The following is a 20943-nucleotide window of genomic DNA, read 5'->3' on the forward strand; positions in this document are numbered from 1 at the left end:
TCCCATTGGTTGCCGTAACCATCAATTGGGTGGGAGGGCCTTTGCCCTCCTCTATCCCTCCCCCTATATCCTTCTGCAGCTCCCCAGCCTCGGTGCCAGATTCGTCCACGCGAGGTTGGGAGCGGGCTGCAACTTCTCCATCGTGGCTCTCGCGACCAATAAAGCATCCAGCCGCCACGTGGACGGATTTGGACGAATTTACTGCCTCTTTGTTTCTTCCCTCGCGCCGGAAGTAGCGGCAAGCACTGACCCCGACGAGAAGCCAAGGCGCCCAAGCCGGGCACTTGAGAGCTGACCGGGGCCCGGAAAAGTAATGCACTGCCGCTAGTGGCGACCAATGTAGGGGCCATGACCAGCGCGGAGCAGCCGGAGCAGGCAGAGATTCACTGCGGAGCACCCGGGAGCCACGCGGAGAAAGTGCCGCCGCGAAGCTGCGCTGCCGACCAGCGAGTGCCGCTGCCGAGACGAGCGAGCACGGTCCACGTGGAAACCCACCACCACTGCAGAGTCGCAGTCCGCGCGGGAAAAGTGCTCCGTGCTGGACGGAAAACGGGAGCAAAGTCTCCCCAAAGTAAGTCAGTGACATCTCCGCCACCCACAGGAAAACACGCTGTATTTTCCCATGTGGGACTGGAAGCACAACCATTCACGGCCACGGAAAGCCGAAGAACGGACGCTTCCCGGGAAAGAACACCCTGGTAGCAGCTTTTATTTGCGCCGGGAAAAGTAATGCACTGCCGCTGTACTGGAGCTCTAACATGTCTGGCACAGCAGCGCTCAATGGTGGATTCACTTCATTCAATGCACGGTAGTCCACAGTCAATCTCCATTCTCCTTCAGATTTACGCACAGGCCAAATGGGGTCATTGAAGGTTGAGTGGGTTTTACTGACCACCCCTTGGCTCTCCAGCTCTCGGATCACCTTATGGATGGGAATCACAGCATCTTGAGGTGTTCTATACTGTCGACGATGCACTGTCGAAGCGGCAATTGGTACCTGTTGCTCTTCTCCCTTCAGAAGTCCTACTGTAGATGGATTCTCGGACAGTCCAGGCAACGTGTTCAATTGCTGGACGCCCTCTGCCACTACAGCCACTATCCCAAATGCCCACCTGAGTCGTTTTGGGTCTTTGAAATACCCACTTCGGAGGCAATCTATGCCCAAAATGCATGGGGCCTCTGGGCCAGTCACAATAGGGTATTTCTTCCACTCATTTCCAGTCAGACTTACATCTGCTTCCATCAAAGTAAAATCCTGTGATTCCCCTATCACACCAGCAATAGAGACAGATTCTTCCCCCACATGTCTTGATGGGATTAAGGTACACTGCCTACCAGTATCGAACAAAGCTTTATATTTTTGTGGTTCTGATGTGCCAGGCCAACAAATCCACACAGTCCAGAAAACACGTTTTTCCCTAGCCTCTACCTGTCTAGTGGCAGGGCCCCTCTAAGCCTGGTTATCCTTCTTTCCTTGGGCATACGTCTTGGAGGTTCCTTCAAGGGGATCGGACATGTCATCACCATCATCATACCTGGCAGTTCGGCTATGGGCAACTGGAGCTGCTTTCCTTTTGGTGGGACTTCCTCTCTGAATCTTGCTTTCCTTCAATTCACACACCTGTTGTGCCTGAGCAGCAGTAGATTTTCCATCCCATCTCCTCATGTTTTCTCCGATGTTGTAGTGTACAGCTACGCAAATGGAGCAAAAAGGCTTTGTGAATTTGAAATGGGAGTTTCTGTTTCCTAAACCTAAAGCTGGAGTTTCTATTCTGTATTTTTACGTGTATTCATCCTTCCCCCTGAAGCTATTCCCATTGGATTTTACCTATAATGTATTCACACTGGGCATTGTTCTATTGGTTTCACCTTATCTCTTATTTTCCCCTATATAACCTGTGTCTGGACCCCTGATCATTGTCCCTTGTATGTGCGGCGTTCGAGCAAATACAACCTACTTTGGACTGCACAACAAGTGTTCAATCTCTTGAGTCTCTTTATCCCGGTCTTGATCGTGCTCTCTAAATAGCTCTGCCTGTATCAAACGAACCCACAAAGGTGTTTGTTGCTTCTCTCCGGCTGCTCCCGGAAGCGCCTGGCCAGCACCCCGGGAAAGAGGAGCCGGGCAAAAACAAGGAAGTCGGAGAGAAATGAAGCGACACTCCACAATCAAGCAGGAAGAACCGCAGCTCAGCTCGTGGGGTGTACCTTCTCTCTCCATCTGGGGAACTTCTGTATTGGATACCAGAACCACTGATCTGTACTGCCAAGATTTGGAGAAGGTCTTCTTTAATCTCCTCCCTGAGTTTCTTATGATTCTCCTCTCTCTTGTCTTCTAATTTCTGCAGACCTGTTTCCACCACTGTGATTCTGGCATGTGTTGGGCCATGTACAGCATCTGCATATGCTCGGAGCTTCTTTGCCATATCAAGCACGGTCTCATCCCTGTCATCCTGCTTCATTATTGCTAAAGCAGAATCATATTCTTGTGGCCCAAGTCATACAAGTTTTTGCCACATCACAGATGTACATGGTAGCAAGTCTGGATTCCTAGTTGTTATGTCATCTGAGAAGATAATCTCTGCCACTGCCATTTCTCTCAGGCGTTCAATCCCTTGTTCTATAGTCTTCAACTGGGTTTGCTGCATATAGAGATCGTCTGCACACAGGTATCTTTGTGCTACACTTTCCAGGACTCGTGCCCAGAGGCTGTGAGGGTTAGCCCCCTTTATCATTTCTTGGTCAATGACAGGATCATGTGACAGGGATCCCAAATGCCTTGCTTCAGTGCCATCCAGAATTGTAGCCTTGTCTGCAGCATCCCAAAGACGGACTAACAACTAACTACAGATTCATCAGGTCGTTGAGTGTAATCCTTTCTTAGGCCACAAAGGTCCTTTAGGGAAAAGGACTCAATATTAGCTTCTGATCTTGTGCCAGTTGCTTTGACTCCTGATTTTATGTCAGGATGCGTTGAGGGTCCTTCTCCTGCATCATAATCATCAGCATCATCCACTGGTCGATTGGTCTTGTCTGTGCACTTTCCGCTTCTTGTGCTAGTAGCAACAGCCATTGGTTGAGGCTTACTGTCTGGTTTAGCTGCTGGCCTCGAGCCTGGGGTGTTGGCTGCAGCCTGAGTGACTGGGATAGCTGCTGATTTATCTCCCTGCCTCCCTTCCTCTGTCTGCTGCCCTACAGTATCTAGCAGTGTGAGATAAGCATAGGCCAGGGCCCAGCTCACTGCAATGATCTTTTTCTCCTTAGGGTCATCATGGCACTTTTCTATCAGGTATTTCCCCACCTCAGCTGGGTTCTGGATTTGTTCACGTGGAAAGTCCCAGACTATAGGGTCAGAAAATTCCTTTAAGATTTGGCCCATATCCTCCCATTTCCCACACCACTCAGGATTTTCCACACCTGGGTCTACTCCTGGGTCAGGGGTCTCATCAGCCCCTCTAGAAATCTCAGCCCTCATTCCAGAGAAGCTGCAGACTGTATAGAGGAAGCTTACCAGGTTAAATACCAGAAAGATAGTCTCTTTAACATTCAGGGGAAACTGAACATTCTCCAATAGGGATGTAAAAGATTCAGAGCAGAAGAAGGAAAGCAAAGGCTGAAAAACCTCATCCCCTGTGCCTCCTCTAACAAACTGGGTGCATAACCATAACCATGAACCATACATACCTGGAACAGACTCCAGCACCTTTATAAACTTCCTGCAAGTCATTACAACCAAGCCCAGCCCAATAGCTATTCTAGTCAGTGCCCCTCTACTGCAAAAACTACGTATAAGGGACAATACTGGAGCTATTTCTGGATAAGAAAATAAACCTAGGGACCATAGAGGTATTAAGACCTCAAAAAAAAAAAAACAAAAAACAAAAAAAACCAAAAACCTAGGGACCAGAAACACATGCAAGCCTTCACCCCAAGAGACATTATAAATTCAAACAACATGGCTACTAACTGCTCTATACCAACACAGAGTAATTGCAATCAAAATACAATTTGAACAGGGTTTTTTCCACTCTCTCAAGCCATGCATTGTGTGCCAATTATTTGTCCCGGTTTAGTGCAAATTTGGGAGAAAACCTCCAAAAAGGGCCCCCCCAGAAAGCCAACCCACACGGCCCCACCCCTCAATCGGTTCGGGAAGAATTTCCTCGGAGACAAGTGGAAAAAACCTGTTTATTTAACAGACAAAGCACTCCCCAGCACGAAAAATGAACAGTACCAGATGACAAAACTCATTTGTCGCTCTGAAGAGATGACAAATTCAGAAAGTCTCTCCAGTGGGTGGTCGCTCTATTATCAGTCCCTCTGGTGCTGGGAAAGGCTGCTGCCCAGAGTAGGCCCCCGTAGGCCACAAAGTGTGAGCTCTTGGTGTTTCCCCGGGTCTCAGTCCAGAGCAGGTTCGAACGGATCCAAGAAAAGGGAAAGAAAACCATTCCAGGGAAAACCTGGACTGCCTCAGCTAGCTAAACTAACTAAACAGCAAAGGAGCGCGGTGTTCTGCCCCATCCGTGCCCAGACAACACAGTGGAGTTCTGTGTTCCAGCAGACTGTGGAGGAGTGAGTGCAGGCTGATAACAAACTCTGTGCTTCTTCTCCCTGCCTTTGCTCTCAGAGCCAGTCTTGAAGGCATAGAATATAATATCCAGCATAAACAGAACACACTGTTGGGGATACGAGCATCATAACGTCACCCTAGGATAAAAGCGCAGCATAGTATTCTGTGCCAAACTGCTTTCCAAATCTCTGCTCCTGTTCCCTGTGATTTATTTGCCCTTGTAGACAGAGGGCAGAAAGTAGATACTGGTAGTGCTTCCCTCCATGTCCCTTCTCTTTGCTCACTGCATATGCTTTGAAGGCTGGCAGAAGAAATAAGGTAGAGAGAGATTCAGAGCAGGGCTCAGTGCTCAGGCAACAACATAACACTGGCCAATTACTGCAATCAGGACCTTCCCCAGATGGAGAATTTTTAGTCAATTAAGTTGTCAGCAGCACCACAAAAACAATTTTGCTGATATACCAAGAAGCACAGTGCTGGTCCTGACACTGCTGGCCCAGTAACTAACTAGTGTCTGCTGCAAACAGCCACTGATTTAACTTAATAAGACAGTGTACTTCTCTCCAATGCTATAAAAATTAACAAGATTTTCTTACCCTCTTTTTACTAAATCATATTTTTATGGTAAATTCCCCTTCAACTACACACAAGTCCCTGATGATTTTTTCAAGTTCATGCAAGAAAGTGAAAACCTTGTGTCCTTGCAAATGTTAAACACCTTTTACATCCTTATCTTTAAGCAGGTAGTTAATTCTGTTTATCTATTTCAGCTGCCTTTATATAAAAAGTTCTGCAATTGAATTCAGAGAATGTGAGTCTCTGCAAGTCCTACAGAATGAGAAAATGTACAGTTAAATCTCTTGTTGCTCTAGAGCACTTAAGAGAACTCACCTCTTCTGCTCCAAGGAACAGCACTTTCTGCTCTGCAAGTGGTTTACTAGTGGCTTTCTGTGTTCCCAGCAGTCCTGCCAAGGCCACTGAATCTGTCCCTGCAAAAGCAGTACAAATCTAAGGTGAGCTGAACATATCTACATGGCAGATCATGGTTTTTGGCAAAGCTTCTGCAAATACGTTAAGGAACATAAACAAAGGGTATACCTTGAATATCATCATTGAAGGCACAATATTTCTCTCTGTGTTTTCTTAAAAACCAAAAAGCATTGTGGTTTCCAAAGTCTTCAAATTGGATAAGTGTGTTCTGGCCATATCTACAGAACATGGCAAATATTCCTATCACTAGACTCAAAGAAATATAATCCTTTTAAAACAAATTCTGAATGTAATTAATTATCTTTGGAAACAGGATGTCCTCAGGCCTTTCACTGCTTAAAACAGTTCCATCTCCATTCTGTGCATATTTAACAAATAACTACAAGCAGCATGTTCTAAATCACAGAGAAAATCACAACAGAGACAAAAATGCACTCATGTATTTTGACTTTTAGTTCTATCTTTATTCCTTAAATGACTGTTTAAAGGACAGTGTGTTAGGGGGGTTTTGTGCCACCAGTTTTGCTGTACATCCATGCAGAATATTCCGTTGTCTGTAATGGCTTCCATAAATTCCTCAATTAGATCATCATAGACCTGTGAGCAATCCCTTTTTTGGTATAGGCCTATATAAAATGGATCTTTTAAGAGTGTCTGAAAAAGAATAAATCAAAGAGAGCAGCACGATGAATCACTTCCTCTGTATATGTTTTCCAGAATTCACAGTAGCACATTTCACACCAAAAGATACTGCATTTATATAGCCACTGTAACTGCCTCCAGTATATATCAATGTTCGGTAATTTCAGCTGGCTCTTGAGGTTGGTGATGGCTGCTTTTAAAACAGAACAAATCAATACTATGAACAAAGTGCTTTAATAAATCTGATTCACATTTCCAGATTCTTAAAGTCAGGTCAACCTGACTGTCCATTTTAGTGTCCCAGCATTCAAATTACTTCCAAATGCACCATTTCACTGCCAAATTAACTGGTGTTTTTCAATCACTGATATGTAACTGTACAGTGGATTCCAAATCATTTACCTTTACATAAAATAGTTGGTTTTATATTAAAGTGCTCAAATAAAAATTTTCTCTTATAGTATTAAATACTCTTAAATACTTTTCATAGGGATAACTTATGGCAGGCCAAGTTCAGTCAAACTCACTGTATTATCAGTTCCAATGTCAATGCACACAGGCAAACATTTATCTGGATATATTCCTGCACAGGCTGTATACAAACACAGTTTTCCTACTGGAATTCCCATCCCATACACACCTAGGTCTCCAAGACCCAATATTCTTTCTCCATCAGTGATGACAACAGCCTGAAAACAAAAGCAGGTAAAATTATAGTCATTGTAATTTAAAAAGTTTAGAGCAAGACCAGTTGAGGGCTTTTTCCTGAGGAAAAAATCAGGTATGCTTGCACAGTAAAACAAAGAATAGATTACAAGGAATATTTCACTTGAAGCAACAATGCTTAAATGATAGAATCTGCTATGCTCCTTTTTCTTTGCTGAAATCCACTGCCCAAATCCTTGAAAGCTAAGTGAGAAGGATCCATGCTGCTATGTGGACCTGCAGCTTGTAACTTGGGTTTATGATTTCCACTTGTAAATCCAGACATCAAAAATTTGTATAATTCTATGATTATATAAAGTATCAATCACCTCATCTCCCCTCGTGGTTCTCAATCCCACTGGGTGATACAGGATTTAACAGGAAAATTTGTGCCTTCCAACTACTAATGTGTCCTAATCTGAAGATTACTGCTATGTAACACAGTAAGCAAGACCCAGAGTGCATCCCCCAACTTTATGAAGTAAAATAAAAAGTTTGGCAAATCTAGTTCTCATCATCATTGTTTACTCATGCCATAAACCTCATATTCAGGATAAAATGCTGCTCTTCAAGATATTAATTATCTTCATTAGCTATATTTTGCCATCATGGTCAAACAGCCAAGGATGCATTATTAAGTATTTACATTTCCATCAAATACTACTAAATCTTAAGAAGCTCAACTGAGATTAAATAACAACTAGAAAAAAATTATATAGTGGTGCGGAGGATCAGAAATGGGACATCACACCATGATCAATATGGTCAAGTGAAGCTGTTTTATTGCAAAAAATAAGCTATATATATACTGTGTTCTATTATTCACGTGCCTCAAGCTCCTACATGATTGGTTAAATCCTTCTGTGTACACATGTTAAGCTTTTGGTTAATTTAGTTATTTTTTCTTCATGCATCTCACTGTGGTTTTCTTGTCTGCCTTTACATCCTAAACTGTCTGGAGTTGAGCATGTTCTTCTCCTTTTGTGTCCTTCAAGGGCATTGTGACCTTCTACTCAGTCTCTATGAAAGCTGGATTGTGCATATGTTGCATATGTCCATTGTCCTGCAAAAAGCTCTCAACATAGTGGTACTATCTTAACATCATTCTCTGGCCAGTTGTTCACAACTGACCTTATATGGCCTCTGTCTGAGATATAGATAAATAAGCATCTGAAAAAAAAAAAAATCTGTCTTGGTTTGGAAAGAAAGGTGTCTGCTAAGGAAAGCAGAAGCCTCCCCTGAAATGGAAAAAAAAATGTAGACCCCCTTCCCTCCGAATTGTTATAAATTTGAAATTAAGGGGGGGCTCTCAGGCAAAAATATGGGAGCAGGAATAACAGTTCTTTATTAGGGAAGAAAATAAAAAGATAAGATAAACAATGCAGTAAACCAAAACAACACTGACAGAGTCAGCATACAACCTGACACCCTGTCGAACAGGGTGTTGGCAGCAGTCCAATTGGGAATTATGGCTGCAGCCTTCCTGGAGTGTCAGGTGCGGTTCTGTTGGAGCAGTGATCCTGTAGAAAAGGGTGTAGTCTCCCTGCAGTGGAAGAGGCAGCTGTTCCTCTGGGAAATCCAGCACAGAAAAAGCCATGCTGGTGTTCCAGAAACTCAAGATTATATCCAGGTAGAAATACTTGGCTCCTCTCTCTGGGCGGAGCATCTCACAATGGGATGTCATAGTTCTTATCAGTCATGCAGTGACATTCAATAGCCCATTATCAGCAGATGTCTCCCCTGAGAGAGGATTGGTTGTGGAAGAGATAAGGAAAACTGCCCAATTAAGAGAAGATAACTGCCACACAGATGGCAAATAGAATACATCTTGCCTTACAATCTATGACAAAAGTAGAAACATTTCATAGGTGGCAATTTGAAATTTCCCCTTGCTTTGTAAAACTAAATGTAAAACAGGAAAATTTTCTTAAAATTGAAAGCATTGTAATAATGGACATAAATTACTCAAAGGAGAATTTCTAATACAAATGCCTATTTGGCTACTTTGACACTCTAAAATAAGAACACAAAGAAAATACTTTTCATTATGCTACCTGGATTTTACACTACTACAGATATTCACCTTTAGAACTCCTCTAGGGCAAAACACCTCTGGTGTTATCATCGGACATGATATAAAAAGGGAACATGATCCTAAAGTGTGGCTTTACTGCGGGGACTGCTGGGCTCCTGGATGGTTTGGATGGGTGGTGATGAGGGATCTCTGAAGCCAGGTCTTTAGAACATATGGTTTATTGTAAAGGGTGAAGGGCCTTGCTTGGAGTTGCCAGCCGCAACTCGTGGCAGGCCCAGGGAGAGTGGGGAGAGAGAGAGAGAGAGGGAGAGAGAGAGAGAGGGTGCCAGGTGGGCGTCCCAGAAGGAAGGTCCAGGAGAGCGTCCAGTCCCTCAGCCACACCTTATCAGGGGGCTTCAAGGTGGGCTGGGACAGGACTTGGGCCAATGGGGTTACAGATACCTGATACTTCAGGGGAGGGTTACAGGTATGGGATGAACCATACATTGGGGGGTGATACAGAACATTCCATTTGACCTTTTAGATCATCAGAAAGGGAGATTGCTTTCAGCTTGGCTGTATTATTGTTTTCGAGATGCTCAGTGATTAAGGTTTGGTATTTCAAACCTTGTTTTCATCTCAATATCTGTATTCTCTGATTCTTTTGCCAGGCCATCATATTTATAGGGCTTTGCTATTTCATCTTCCCCAACACTTTACCTTAATGAATCTCTGTTCATTACGTTACACAAGATGAAGGGAGAGAAAAGAAAGGAAAGACAGGGACTGAGGATACTGTCTTCTCCAAGATCAAGAGAACAGTACTTCCCACTGCTGAGTGCTCCTCCATAGGAACATGGGAGGAGAGATAAAGGAGCAGAAAGGAGCAGAGGTGAAGTGTCTGTTTCTTCTGCTTGAGCAAGCCGGCTTGCTAGGAGAAAAGGCAGCATGAAAAGCTCAGCAGAGGTGGTAACTGATAAATTACCAACACTTGGAAAGTGCTGGTTCTTGGAAAGAAAGGAAGTTGAGTACCATCCGTCGTTTCAGTCCATGCTGCTGTTTCTTGTACAGACAACTTCTAGAGGGGGACGGTTTTCAAATTGGTCTTCAATACATACAGAGACGTGGAAGAGGAAAGGAAGTATGTGAGAACTAAGAGTACATCTTTCACATCCCCTGCCCCACATCAGGAGCAAAACCATGCTTACTGTCTTTATCACAGCAGCCATGTCCTCATGGCAGCAAAGGATTAGCCCTTCCTCCACACAGCATCCAAACTCTCAAGCAAAAGGACTCTAGAAATATACTTTGAATTGCGGTGAGAATATCATGGAAATGAGCTGAAATGACTGCCAGTCTGAAGTGGTTTCCTCAACAGAGATAATAACCTGAAGAGATGTTTTGTTGTGGCGTGTTTTCTTTTTATTATTGTTTTCAATAGTTGGCTTTGTACCCCCCCTCCCCTGAGGCATTGGTTTAGTCCTTGCTGTCAGTCCTCCCTCATACCTACCCCTTATTCCAGAGAATTCCCTGTCATTTATGCATCCCTTGCTGCCCCATTGGTTTAGTTAGACTGTTCCCCTCTCCTGAAACTCCCTATTGGTTTATGTTCATCCCCTGCCACTCTGCTATTGGTTCCTAGTCCCAAGCTCCATCCTAGTCCTGTCCCTAAAAACCCCCTGCCCTGCTTGTGCCTTCGTCCTTGCCTCTGCTGTATATTTGAGTTATGGATGCTTTCTCTTTCACCCTTTTGGCATAATAAACGATCCTCTGATAAGCAAGCAAGGCCCATCTCGTCTTTTCTACGTTGATCGCTCGGTGACTGCTTAGGAGGTTCGGGGTCCCGGGGGAGGTGTCACACCCCCCCCTTCTGTCGCTCACACCCAGCACGCCGCTGCGTGCCGCTGCATGCCGCTGCTGCACTGTAGCAATATTTTAAAGTCACTGCTGAACCCAAACCATGTCCCAGCCAAGCCATATTTACTGTGTCAGAATAACTGAAAGCTGACTTCCAGTAGCACAGCTTTAATACAGGGGCTATCTGCATCCAATGGAATCTGCTGAGCTACCATGAGTCAAGCCTGTCCCTTCCTGCTTTGCCAACATCTATCCTCACCCACTGCTTGCTGGCCTCTGCTCCTGCATTTAAGATGTCATGCCGTGCTGCTCTGCAGAGCACTGTGAAAATTTCTTCAGCACTGGGCCCCTTTGCTACCAGCACAAAAACACTGGTCACAGCTTCAATTCTGCCAGAACCATGATTAGCCTGAGTTTCCTCCAGCAAATCTGCTGTACAGGGATGCGGGCACTCATGTTTCTGCCTCTGTGCAGGCTGTGTGCATGGTTGCACAGGAGAATATACCTAATGAATCTACGTGAAGTTACCCTTCTTGAACAGAGGGTGAGATCAGATGACCTCCAGAAATCCCTTTCAATCTACACTTTCCTCCAAATGTTCTGTCCTGACACAGATCCTCAGACTCACAGATGTGATTTGGAGTTGAAGAAAGCCACAGCACTCTCCTCAGAATTAAAGAGCTGTACTGCATCTAGGAAGAGCTGGAAATGGGGCTGAAGCCCTGCACTTGTAGTATTTAGTGACACATTATCATTTCTGTTTTCAAATGTTCTGTTTTCCAATATAAACTGGGTCTTGAGATATTATTTAATCAACTTTTACTGCCCTGAATTGGCACAAATCTTGTGTAGTTGAATTCAAAGAAAAATGAAATTTCCAAACTTCAGGCAAGTATACAGAGAAAATGATAAGAAAAGTAGCAGCAATATAGATCTATTGTTCTTACTTTGGTCTTCTGAAGATGTGTCCATACTGGGAGCAGGCAAGGCCTACTGTTGGTGTGTATACAATTGGCATTAACCACTCAATATCATCTTGTAATACTCTATAGAATAACTTTTCATTTCTCTCTTGGATTCCCATTATGTAGATATACCTAAAATTAAGCAAAAGGAAAAAAAAAAACCACAACCATTTATTTTTTCACATTTATGCTTATAAAACAATGTGAAAAATTCCAAAGCAAAATCCATACTTGCTTCATATTATTTCTCCATGGAATTCCTGCTTCCACTCAAGTCGGGCTTTAAGCACTAAACAAAAGTTGGAAAAGAGAGAGTAGCAGTACTAAACAGCTGAAATAAAAATACTGGATGTGACATACCATGCATGCTAACAAGTTAATGTGCAAACATGCATTGTGATAAAAGATAACTCATGGATTTCTTACAGGATACAGCTGGAAGTCTCATTGCTGTTAAAAACAAATTAACAATGAAAGTCTTTTTCACCCCAAAAATGTAAGGTCCTAACAGTAAGGTCTTGTTAATCCTAATATTAACACAGTTATAAAACAAATTAACTCCTAACAAAAAGTTAATTTTGAAGGATTTACCTAGGTGTGTAAATTAAATCTGCATTTTTGCAAATTTACCTACCAGTCTACATGTATCAAATCATATTCAGTCTTGCTGACCCAACAACAAAGATAATGAATTAGCGATTTTTCTTAGGTTACAGCAACCAGGCACTTTCCCAATAGAGATTTGTCACGGTTTGACGCTGGCGCAATGCCAGTGCCCCCATGAAAATACACCTTTCCAAATAAATGCTGTGAGATGTGATCAGGAACAGAGCAGAGCAGGCCCAAGCTTAATAACAAAGGGAAAAAAACTTTATTAAACTACTACTACTATAAAAAACACACACACTAAATCCAGGATGAAAACCTTCCAAAACATTCCTCCTCCCCCCACCCAATTCCAACAAAACCACAGTGAGACACAACTTGGACCCTCAATCAGGTTCCCACCCTTCAGTTAATCAATACCCAGTCCATCAAGGGAGAGAGGAGCCTCTCCTGTGCCATAGACCCCCCAGGAAACACAGTTGCCACCTCCTGTGTTTCCATGTCACACATGGCAACCGCCCAGAGAAAATCTGCCAGTGTGACACTCTCCTTTCCATGTCACAGTGCTCTCACCACCGTGCATGGACAGACTGCCCATAGGGCTCCTTTAAGGATGCTTTGCCAAGAACCAAAAGAACAACAGTTCAGTTTCTTGTTTTGGGACAACAGTCCCCCCCATTTTTCCCCTCCCCTGGGGCCGAGGGTCTCAAGAACAGAGATCTTCTTCTCCACTCCTGCACTTGCAGCTGTTGAAGCAGGTCACTGCCACTTTCGCACTTTCTTGGCTCCAACCATTGCATCCCCCTAAAAATGCAGTCTCTGTTGCAAGAGAGATTGGTTCAGTCTATGGCTATACAAGAAAAGTCCAGCCAAAAGCCACTCCATCATCTCCTCCCACCTAGAATTCTTTTCCCCATCTTCTTCTGACATCTCAGTCCCAGACTGTCTCCTTTCTCTTCCACATCGAGGAGGAATAGTGTTTTGCAAAATTTTCCTTTCCCAGGAAAGGGTTAAAAGTCTCAGGCTCCCAGGACCAGGATGGCTGAGATCTCACAGCAGGCTGCCGAACTCCCACACTCCAAGGCTGGGCAGTTGTCTCCCCCCGCACCTCTGTCTTCTCTGCAGTGATTTCCAGGTGCCTCCAGGCTCTCTGCCTCTTCCTCTCCAGGGTGGCTGCCTGGGACATCTCAGTGTTCCTCCACCCTTCGGTCCTGTGGGGGGGGGGGGGCAGCCTGGTTCCCTTCCCTTCACCCCCTGCCCCCTTCTCCTTCTGGGGCCCCGGCCTACCTCTCCCAGGTCGCATGGCTTCCCCTCCCCCACCCAGCCTGTGGCTAGGCAGGGGAGGTCTGCACTGCACTCTGACCGGAATCAGAGACAGTTCCCCTGGGAGTTCTTGCTTTTAACCCCCTGTGTTCTCAGAGGCGTGTCCATGCCTTCAGTGGTCAGTCCAAATGCCAATATCCAAGCCTGACCACTGATTGGTTTGACTACCAACTTCCTGAAAAAATTCACTTCCATGTCAAACCACAAGATTACATGACTGTTTCAGATCAGCAAGTGATACGATGTGGATTTAAGTAATCTTTCAGTTTTCATGCGAACAAAAGCTTATTGATGTGGTCCAGTAAGCCTCAAACCATTCCAGTGTTCCTCTCGCCTTTAGGAGACTGCCTATTTTTACATGCAGATATGCAAAGGCTTATATGGAAACAGTTAACAGGATGCTAAAAACATGCCATTCTAAAAAAAAAAACAAAAATCAAACCAAATCAAAATCCTTCACATTCTTTTTATTTTTAACCAAAGTAGTTGTCATGGTTTGACACTGGCGCAATGCCAGCGCCCCCATGAAAATGCACCTTCCCTAAACAAATGCTGTGAGATGCCACCAGGAACAGAGCAGAGCAGGCCCAAGCTTAATAACAAAAGGAAAAAAAAACTTTATTAAACTACTACTAATACAGAAAACACATAAACTAAATCCAGGATGAAGACCTTTTAAAACACCCCTCCTCCTCCCAATTCCTAAAACACCCACCATGAAACATCACCCGGGATTCCTGATCAAATTACCGCCCTTCAGATAATCAATACTCAAACTATCAAGGGAGAGAGAAGTCTCTCTTGCACCACAGACCCCCCAGGAAACACAGTTGCCACACCCTGTGTTTCCCTGTCACACATGGCAACCGCCCAGAGAAAATCTGCCAGTGTGACCCTCTCCTTTCCATGTCACAGTGCTCTCACCACCGTGCATGGACAGACTGCTCATAGGGCTCCTTTAAGGATGCTTTGCCACGGACCCAAAGATACAACAGTTCAGCTTCTCATCTTGGGACTACAGTCCCCCCCATTTTCCCCTGGGGCCAAGGGTCTAAGAACAGAAATCATCTTCTTTCCCGAAGACAGAGGGCATCACCATTCCCTCCTCAGCTTTCTTCTGTTCTTGCCATTCCTGTGCTGTTAGAAGCTGAAGCAGGTCTCCTTGGGTCACCACTGCATCCCCCTAAAATGCAGTCTCTATTGCAGGAGATTTTGGTTCAGTCTATGGCTAACAAGAAAAGTCCAGCCAAAAGCTACTTCATCATCTCCTCCCACCTAAATATTTCTTCTTCTAACATCTCAGGTCCCGGACTATCTCTCTTCCACTACAAATCAAGGAGGAGTAATATTTTACAAAGCCCTCATTTCCCGAAAAGGGTTAAAAGTTCAGACTCCCTGGACGGCTGATATCTCGGTCCAGCATTCCGTCTCCCACGCTGGACATCATCCCCCCCCGCTTTCTCCTTCTCCTCTGCCGGCAAATTTCCAGGTGCCGCCAGGCTCTCTGTCACTTTCCCTCTTGGGGGGGGGGGGGGGGAAACAAAGGCATCTCCGCTTCTCTCCACCCTTCCGTCCAGGAGCTGGCTCGGTTCCAGACCTTCAGCCCCCTCGGCCTACCTGGACAAGGCCGCGTGGCTTCCCCTCCCCCACCCAGCCTGAGGCTGGGCAGGGGAGAGTCTGCACTCTCTGACGACCGGAACCAAAAGAGACAGTTCTCCTGGGAGTTCTTGCTTTTAACCCCCTGTGTTCTCAGAGGCGTGTCCATACTTTCAGTGGTCACTCCAGGTGCCAATATCCAAACCTGACCACTGATTGGTTTGACCCAACTTCCTGGAAAAAATTCACTTCCATGTCAAACCACGACACTAGTGGGTTAAAGAAAAAAAAGACTAGTATAAAAAAATTGCATATTATGAGACTCAAAATTCTAACCCTGTAATTCCTTTCTAGCATTAACTGCTATATATTATAAACACTGTTTTTCATAACTATTAAACCCTTGATTTACCTTTATTCTCACATATTTTACTAGCATGGACTAGCTGTTCCCTCCTTTTCCCCAATAGTTCTATGCTCTAACAACCTGCCACACAAATTTTATATATTACAGAAATACATCTTACAGATTACAGCAAGATCTGCAGCTTTGCTATTGGCTAATTTGCTCACATTCTTTTTCGTTACCTTATGACTATGGAATATGAGAAAAAAACTCCCCAAACACATTTAGCCACATGATGAATGCATGATTGATGAAAGCAGTTTTCTGGGCAAAAGTGAAAAATAACCTCCAACAAAAACCCAGTGGAGGCACAAAACTGTGTTTGGTTATCCCCATACAATATTTTTCAGCAATTTCCATTTACTTGCATGACAAAATAAGGCCAGAGGAGTGCTTACTTTTCCAAGGGGTCAGTAATTTTTTGCCAAATTCTTATGGGAAAGTAAGGCTTGAATGTCTTGTGCCTATTTTAGGAGGCAGAAGTCTTTGTAACCCAAGCATTTGTCGTTCATGTAATGTAAAGGCCATACTCTGCAAACAAGAGAGGTGAGAAGTAGCAGTTCTTCCTCTAGCATTTCTCTGTGTAGTGTATTTCTATTTGACATTTCTGACTATCCACTGCATTCTTTTCTCATGCCAGGTGCCACAGCAAGCAGAGTTTTGTCAGGAAAATTAATCCACAAACATCAGAGGTTTATGTCCAAAAAGGAGACAGGGGAATCCTGTTACTTTATTTGAATAAAGGGAGAGGCCATGGGGCATTCCCCTGGGGTCTCTCAAATTTTTGGAGGATGCAGCCTCCTTTTTATCCTAATTTCCCGGCCGCATTTCCCTTCTCTCTTTCCCCATTTATCAAAAATCAGGCAACCCCCAACAGGAAGAAATGATGATGTCTGGCTCCAGATCAGAAGGCTGAAGGATAATTTTATTAAAACTATACTATATTACATTAATATACTATTTAAAGAGAGACTATCCTATTCTACATACTTACTTCTTACTTACCTATCTAACTAACTAACAAACTTTCAAAACCCATGACTCTCTGCTGAGAGTCCAAGACACAGCTGGATCCAATTGGTCATTGAACCCAAACAACCTTCACCAGAATCCAATCAAGCAATCACTTCAGGTAAACAATCTCCATACCAAATTCCACATGGGGAAAACAAAGGAGCAGAGATAAAGATTGTTTTCTTCTCTCTGTGCTTCTCCTGAGAGACAAAATTATGTCTCTCTGTCCAGAGAATGTGAATGTCACACCCATTGGCTGAGGTATTTGAGAGGTACAGACTTCCCGGTACGCCTGATATCAAAGGTTTCCCTCTAATGTATAACCCTCCCTTTTAATTTTTAATTCTTATGGAATTTAGGGGTTTTCCCCATTGTTTCTTTCATCTTTCAATATCCAATTTAATTTATCAGTAAACCTAAATTTTATTTGTAAAAGCAAATATCTCTTTCCATTCAACAATCAGTGGAATCTTTCTCATTGTTTCTTTTATCTCTCAGTGCTAGTTTTATCTACCCGTAGACCCACAGCTTGTTTGTAAAGACAAATCCCTAATTCCTCTCAGTTTGGATATATTTGCCTCTGCTGGGGTTCTCCTCATCTTCTTTGGGTATCCCTTTTGACCTCAGCTTTTCCACAACCCTGAGACATTATGCCCTTTGCCAGATTTCATTTTCCTCTGTGGAACTGGAGAACAACTAAGCAATCCCACTGCAGACAGACTAAGGTTTAAAAGGAAAATAACAGCATCTGCTTCAAATGTTTCATAGGAACATAAGGTTGACCAAGAACATGTGGACCACCCAGTCTGGTCCATGCAATCACAGACAATAACATTTAGTTCACAAAGGTTTATATGAATGTCTCTGTTTGCTGCTTTTTCTACATATTTTCAGTAATCTGTTATTCCCTTTTTTGTTTCTATGCCCTCGAGCCGCACATTGGGCGCCAAAATCTGTCTTGGTTTGGAAAGACGGGTGTCTGCTAAAAAGGCAGAAGCCTCTCCTGAAATGGGAAAAAAGTGTAGATCCCCTCCCTCTGAATTGTTATAAATTTGAAATTAAGGGGGCCCTCAGGCAAAAATATGGGAGCAGGAATAACAGTTCTTTATTAGGGAAGAAAATAAAAAGATAAAATAAACAACGCAGTAAACCAAAACAACACTGACAGAGTCAGAATGCAACCTGACACCATGTCGAACAGGGTGTTGGCAGCAGTCCAATTGGGAATTATGTCTGCAGTCCTCCTGGAGTGTCAGGTGTGGTTCTGTTGGAGTAGTGATCCTGTTGAAAAGGGGGTAGTCTTCCTGCAGTGGAAGAGGCGGCTGTTCCTCTGGAAAATCCAGTGCGGAAAAAGCTGTGCTGGTGTTCCAGAAACTCAAGATTATATCCAGGTAGAAATGCTTGGCTCCTCTCTCTGGGCGGAGCATCTCACAATGGGATGTTATAGTTCTTATCAGTCATGCAGTGACATTCAATAGCCCATTATCAGCAGATGTCTCCCCTGAGTGAGGATTGGTTGCGGCGTTCTGGTCTTTCTCCCGGCTCCGGAGCAGCCGCCGTGCCCGGCGGAGCACCGCAGGTCCTCCGGTCCCGGTCCCACCACTGCTCCCGGGCTCCGCGGCTCCGGGAAGGTGGGTCGGCCGTCTCTACCGCCACGCGCGAGGGACCTCGATAAAGGGGATGAAGGAAGGACCAAATTCCCCATGGCAGGAGCTGAGAGCATTTTATTGGTGTGTTCCCAGCTTCTCTGTTGGGGAATATGGCCGCGCGGCCCCGGCCTCGTGGGGCTTTTATCGGGGGTGGAACGGGGGGTGTCACGTGGTCTGGGAAAGCCAATAGGGACGCAGTAGGGGACGGCACCGGGGCGGTCCCGGGGTGGTCCCGGGGTGTGGCGTGGCCCGGGGGAACCAATAGGGGCACAGCAGGGGCGGCGCTGGGGCCCGGGGCAGTCCCAGGGCTGCGGGGGTGTTGTGTGGAAGGCAGGAGCCAATGGGGAGGTGGCAGGGGCAGCGCCGGGGGTCCGAGGCGGCCCTGGCCGCAGGGGAGGGGTAACAGCAGGGAAGAACCCACAGGAATAGACGGGGGGATGGGAGCCGGGCTGCATGGTAAGGCAACCCGGGAACCGGGTACTGCAGGGGGGAAAACCCAGGGGATACATGGGGGTACACAGAATTTGCTAAGATACATCAGAACCCCGACCTAAACCCAAAGTCTGGGATGCAACAATTGGTTGTGGAAGAGATAAGGAAAACTATCCACTTAACAGAAGATATCTGCCATACAGATGGCAAGTGGAATACATATTGCCTTTCAATCTGGGACGCAAACAGATCCCAAAGTTACTGAACTGTCCTAATACTTCTACTGCGATCACAATTCAACCAAAATCCTTCATTTTTACTTAGGGCTAGGACTAATATATTTGTCTGCTACCAGAAAGCCTCATTTGGAACAAATTAAGTTTCTGAACAGTTAAACCACAAAAATATCCTATCAATTCCATTTTTCTCTGTTTCAAGGTAAATGAAGAGTTTAATTTTATTGTTATTTAAATATTTTGAATTATTTAACAATGAAATTCAATAAAACTGGCTTTTCACTTAGAACACAAAAAAGCCTGCCGTGAGCTACCTGCTAAGTGGAGACTGACAGGCATCTTCATGGAGCAGTTAACTCCTAGGTGTAGCTTTGCAAAATGTTAACTGATTCAAGTCCAGATTCACAGCCAACTTATCTCAAAGTGCTGACCCCATTTACAACAACAATTGAACCCACTTTAAGTTTGCCGCTTCAAAAGAGTAATGATAAGCTTTCCTTATGTCACGCCATCTAACTGGGGCAGTTCAGTGAATGATTAAATTAATATTTGTGACCACAGGAGCTGAAAAATCTGGAAAGCCTTTGCTGTGTCAAGGCTGTGCAGCAATCTGTGAGCAAAAGTGTGGAATTCTCCCGGGGTTCCTAGGGTCAGGGTGACCCCAAGAGAGATTGTAAAGAGTCTTTGCTTCCCCAGCCTGAATGCAGTTAAATGAGGAGTCTTGGAATGCTTCTGATTGTGCTTTCAAGGTTGTTTATTTCTTCTTATCTATAATATTTTCTCTCTGACCTGCCGAGGTCTGGCTAGTACAGAAGCCATGGCAGTCTCCCCGAGCCCCAGGCATCTCCCACATTATATACTCAAAATTACGTGTAACATGATTACAGTTCCCGTACCAATACCTAAAATCTATGTTGTACAGTGTGTCCCTATCCTAAACCAATAGAAAAGTGTCACTGTCACACCGAGACATGGAGGACAAGAAGAAGGAAGAAAAGGCAAGAACACACCCAGATTCCTCCATCTTGTACCCCCTTGAACCCCATTCTAAAGATCCCAACATTCTATTTTTTCCACCCTGTGTTAGTTCAAATATCACACTACTAAAACCCTTGTGACTTGTAATTCCTCATCCAGAGTTGGCAGTTTTCCACGGGTTAAAATCGAAGCCACAGCTGTTTTTGACTTCATGCCAGGGTCTTGAGACAGCCAGGGCAGCCAGAAGGATGTTCTGGACTCCGACACAAAAGGAGAATCTGATAGGAAAATATCTGTCAGTTGTAATGTTTTAAAAGAGATGGAAACAAGAAACATCAGATCTGCTCACAAACAACACTTCCTTAGTTTACTAAAGCAGTTAGATTTAAAAAACAAGAGCACATTTTCCCATCTTCCCCCACCCTGGAAGCATAATCTTACTGTTAAGTTGAAAAAAAGGTTTAAAAAAGCTTTCTACGGTTTGTTTTGTGACTTGCAATTACATTCCAAATCCCTCCTGCAATCAGAAAAGTCACAAGAAAAAGATTAGTATTACCTCAGTGTAGAATAAAAGACAAATCCATATTTTCATCTCTGCTTATGTTTGAATAGACTTTCACTGGTATTTGTAGAAAGCATTCCCATTAACAAAAAATCTCTTAATTTAGAGTCTATACTGTGTAATTCTTCACACTTGAATGGTTTCTAACCAATATAATTACTCATTCGGAAAAACATCATTAAGAAAATTAGTATTTTTACATTTTTTTTTCTAATTGCATATTTAAATCTCATTTAATATCTATTGTTTTGACTATATTGATTTAAGCAGTCCACTTGCTTTTCTGTACTAATTCTATACTATGCTCTAAAATAATAAAATATTTGAAGAGCTAGAAAGCAAGAAAAAGAACACAAAAAACCTGTGTTTTGCAAATAAAAATTGCAAATAATTTCTTG

The 20943-nt window shown here is 44.0% G+C and overlaps 1 protein-coding gene across 1 annotated transcript; it reads right to left on the bottom strand.

The window, feature by feature from the left end:
• Positions 1–324: 324 nt before the first annotated feature.
• LOC128821380 (NAD-dependent malic enzyme, mitochondrial-like) lies at positions 325–16202 on the bottom strand. The gene is given in 11 exon segments (XM_054002366.1): positions 325–538; positions 1430–1497; positions 5462–5559; positions 5669–5781; positions 6114–6214; positions 6730–6891; positions 7999–8077; positions 11726–11875; positions 16073–16098; positions 16100–16139; positions 16141–16202. Coding segments are annotated over 11 exon segments (1113 nt in total).
• Between the last annotated feature and the right edge of the window lie 4741 nt (positions 16203–20943).

Source organism: Vidua macroura, chromosome W (genome assembly GCF_024509145.1).
Source record: "Vidua macroura isolate BioBank_ID:100142 chromosome W, ASM2450914v1, whole genome shotgun sequence".
In the NCBI taxonomy this organism is placed as follows: domain Eukaryota; kingdom Metazoa; phylum Chordata; class Aves; order Passeriformes; family Viduidae; genus Vidua; species Vidua macroura.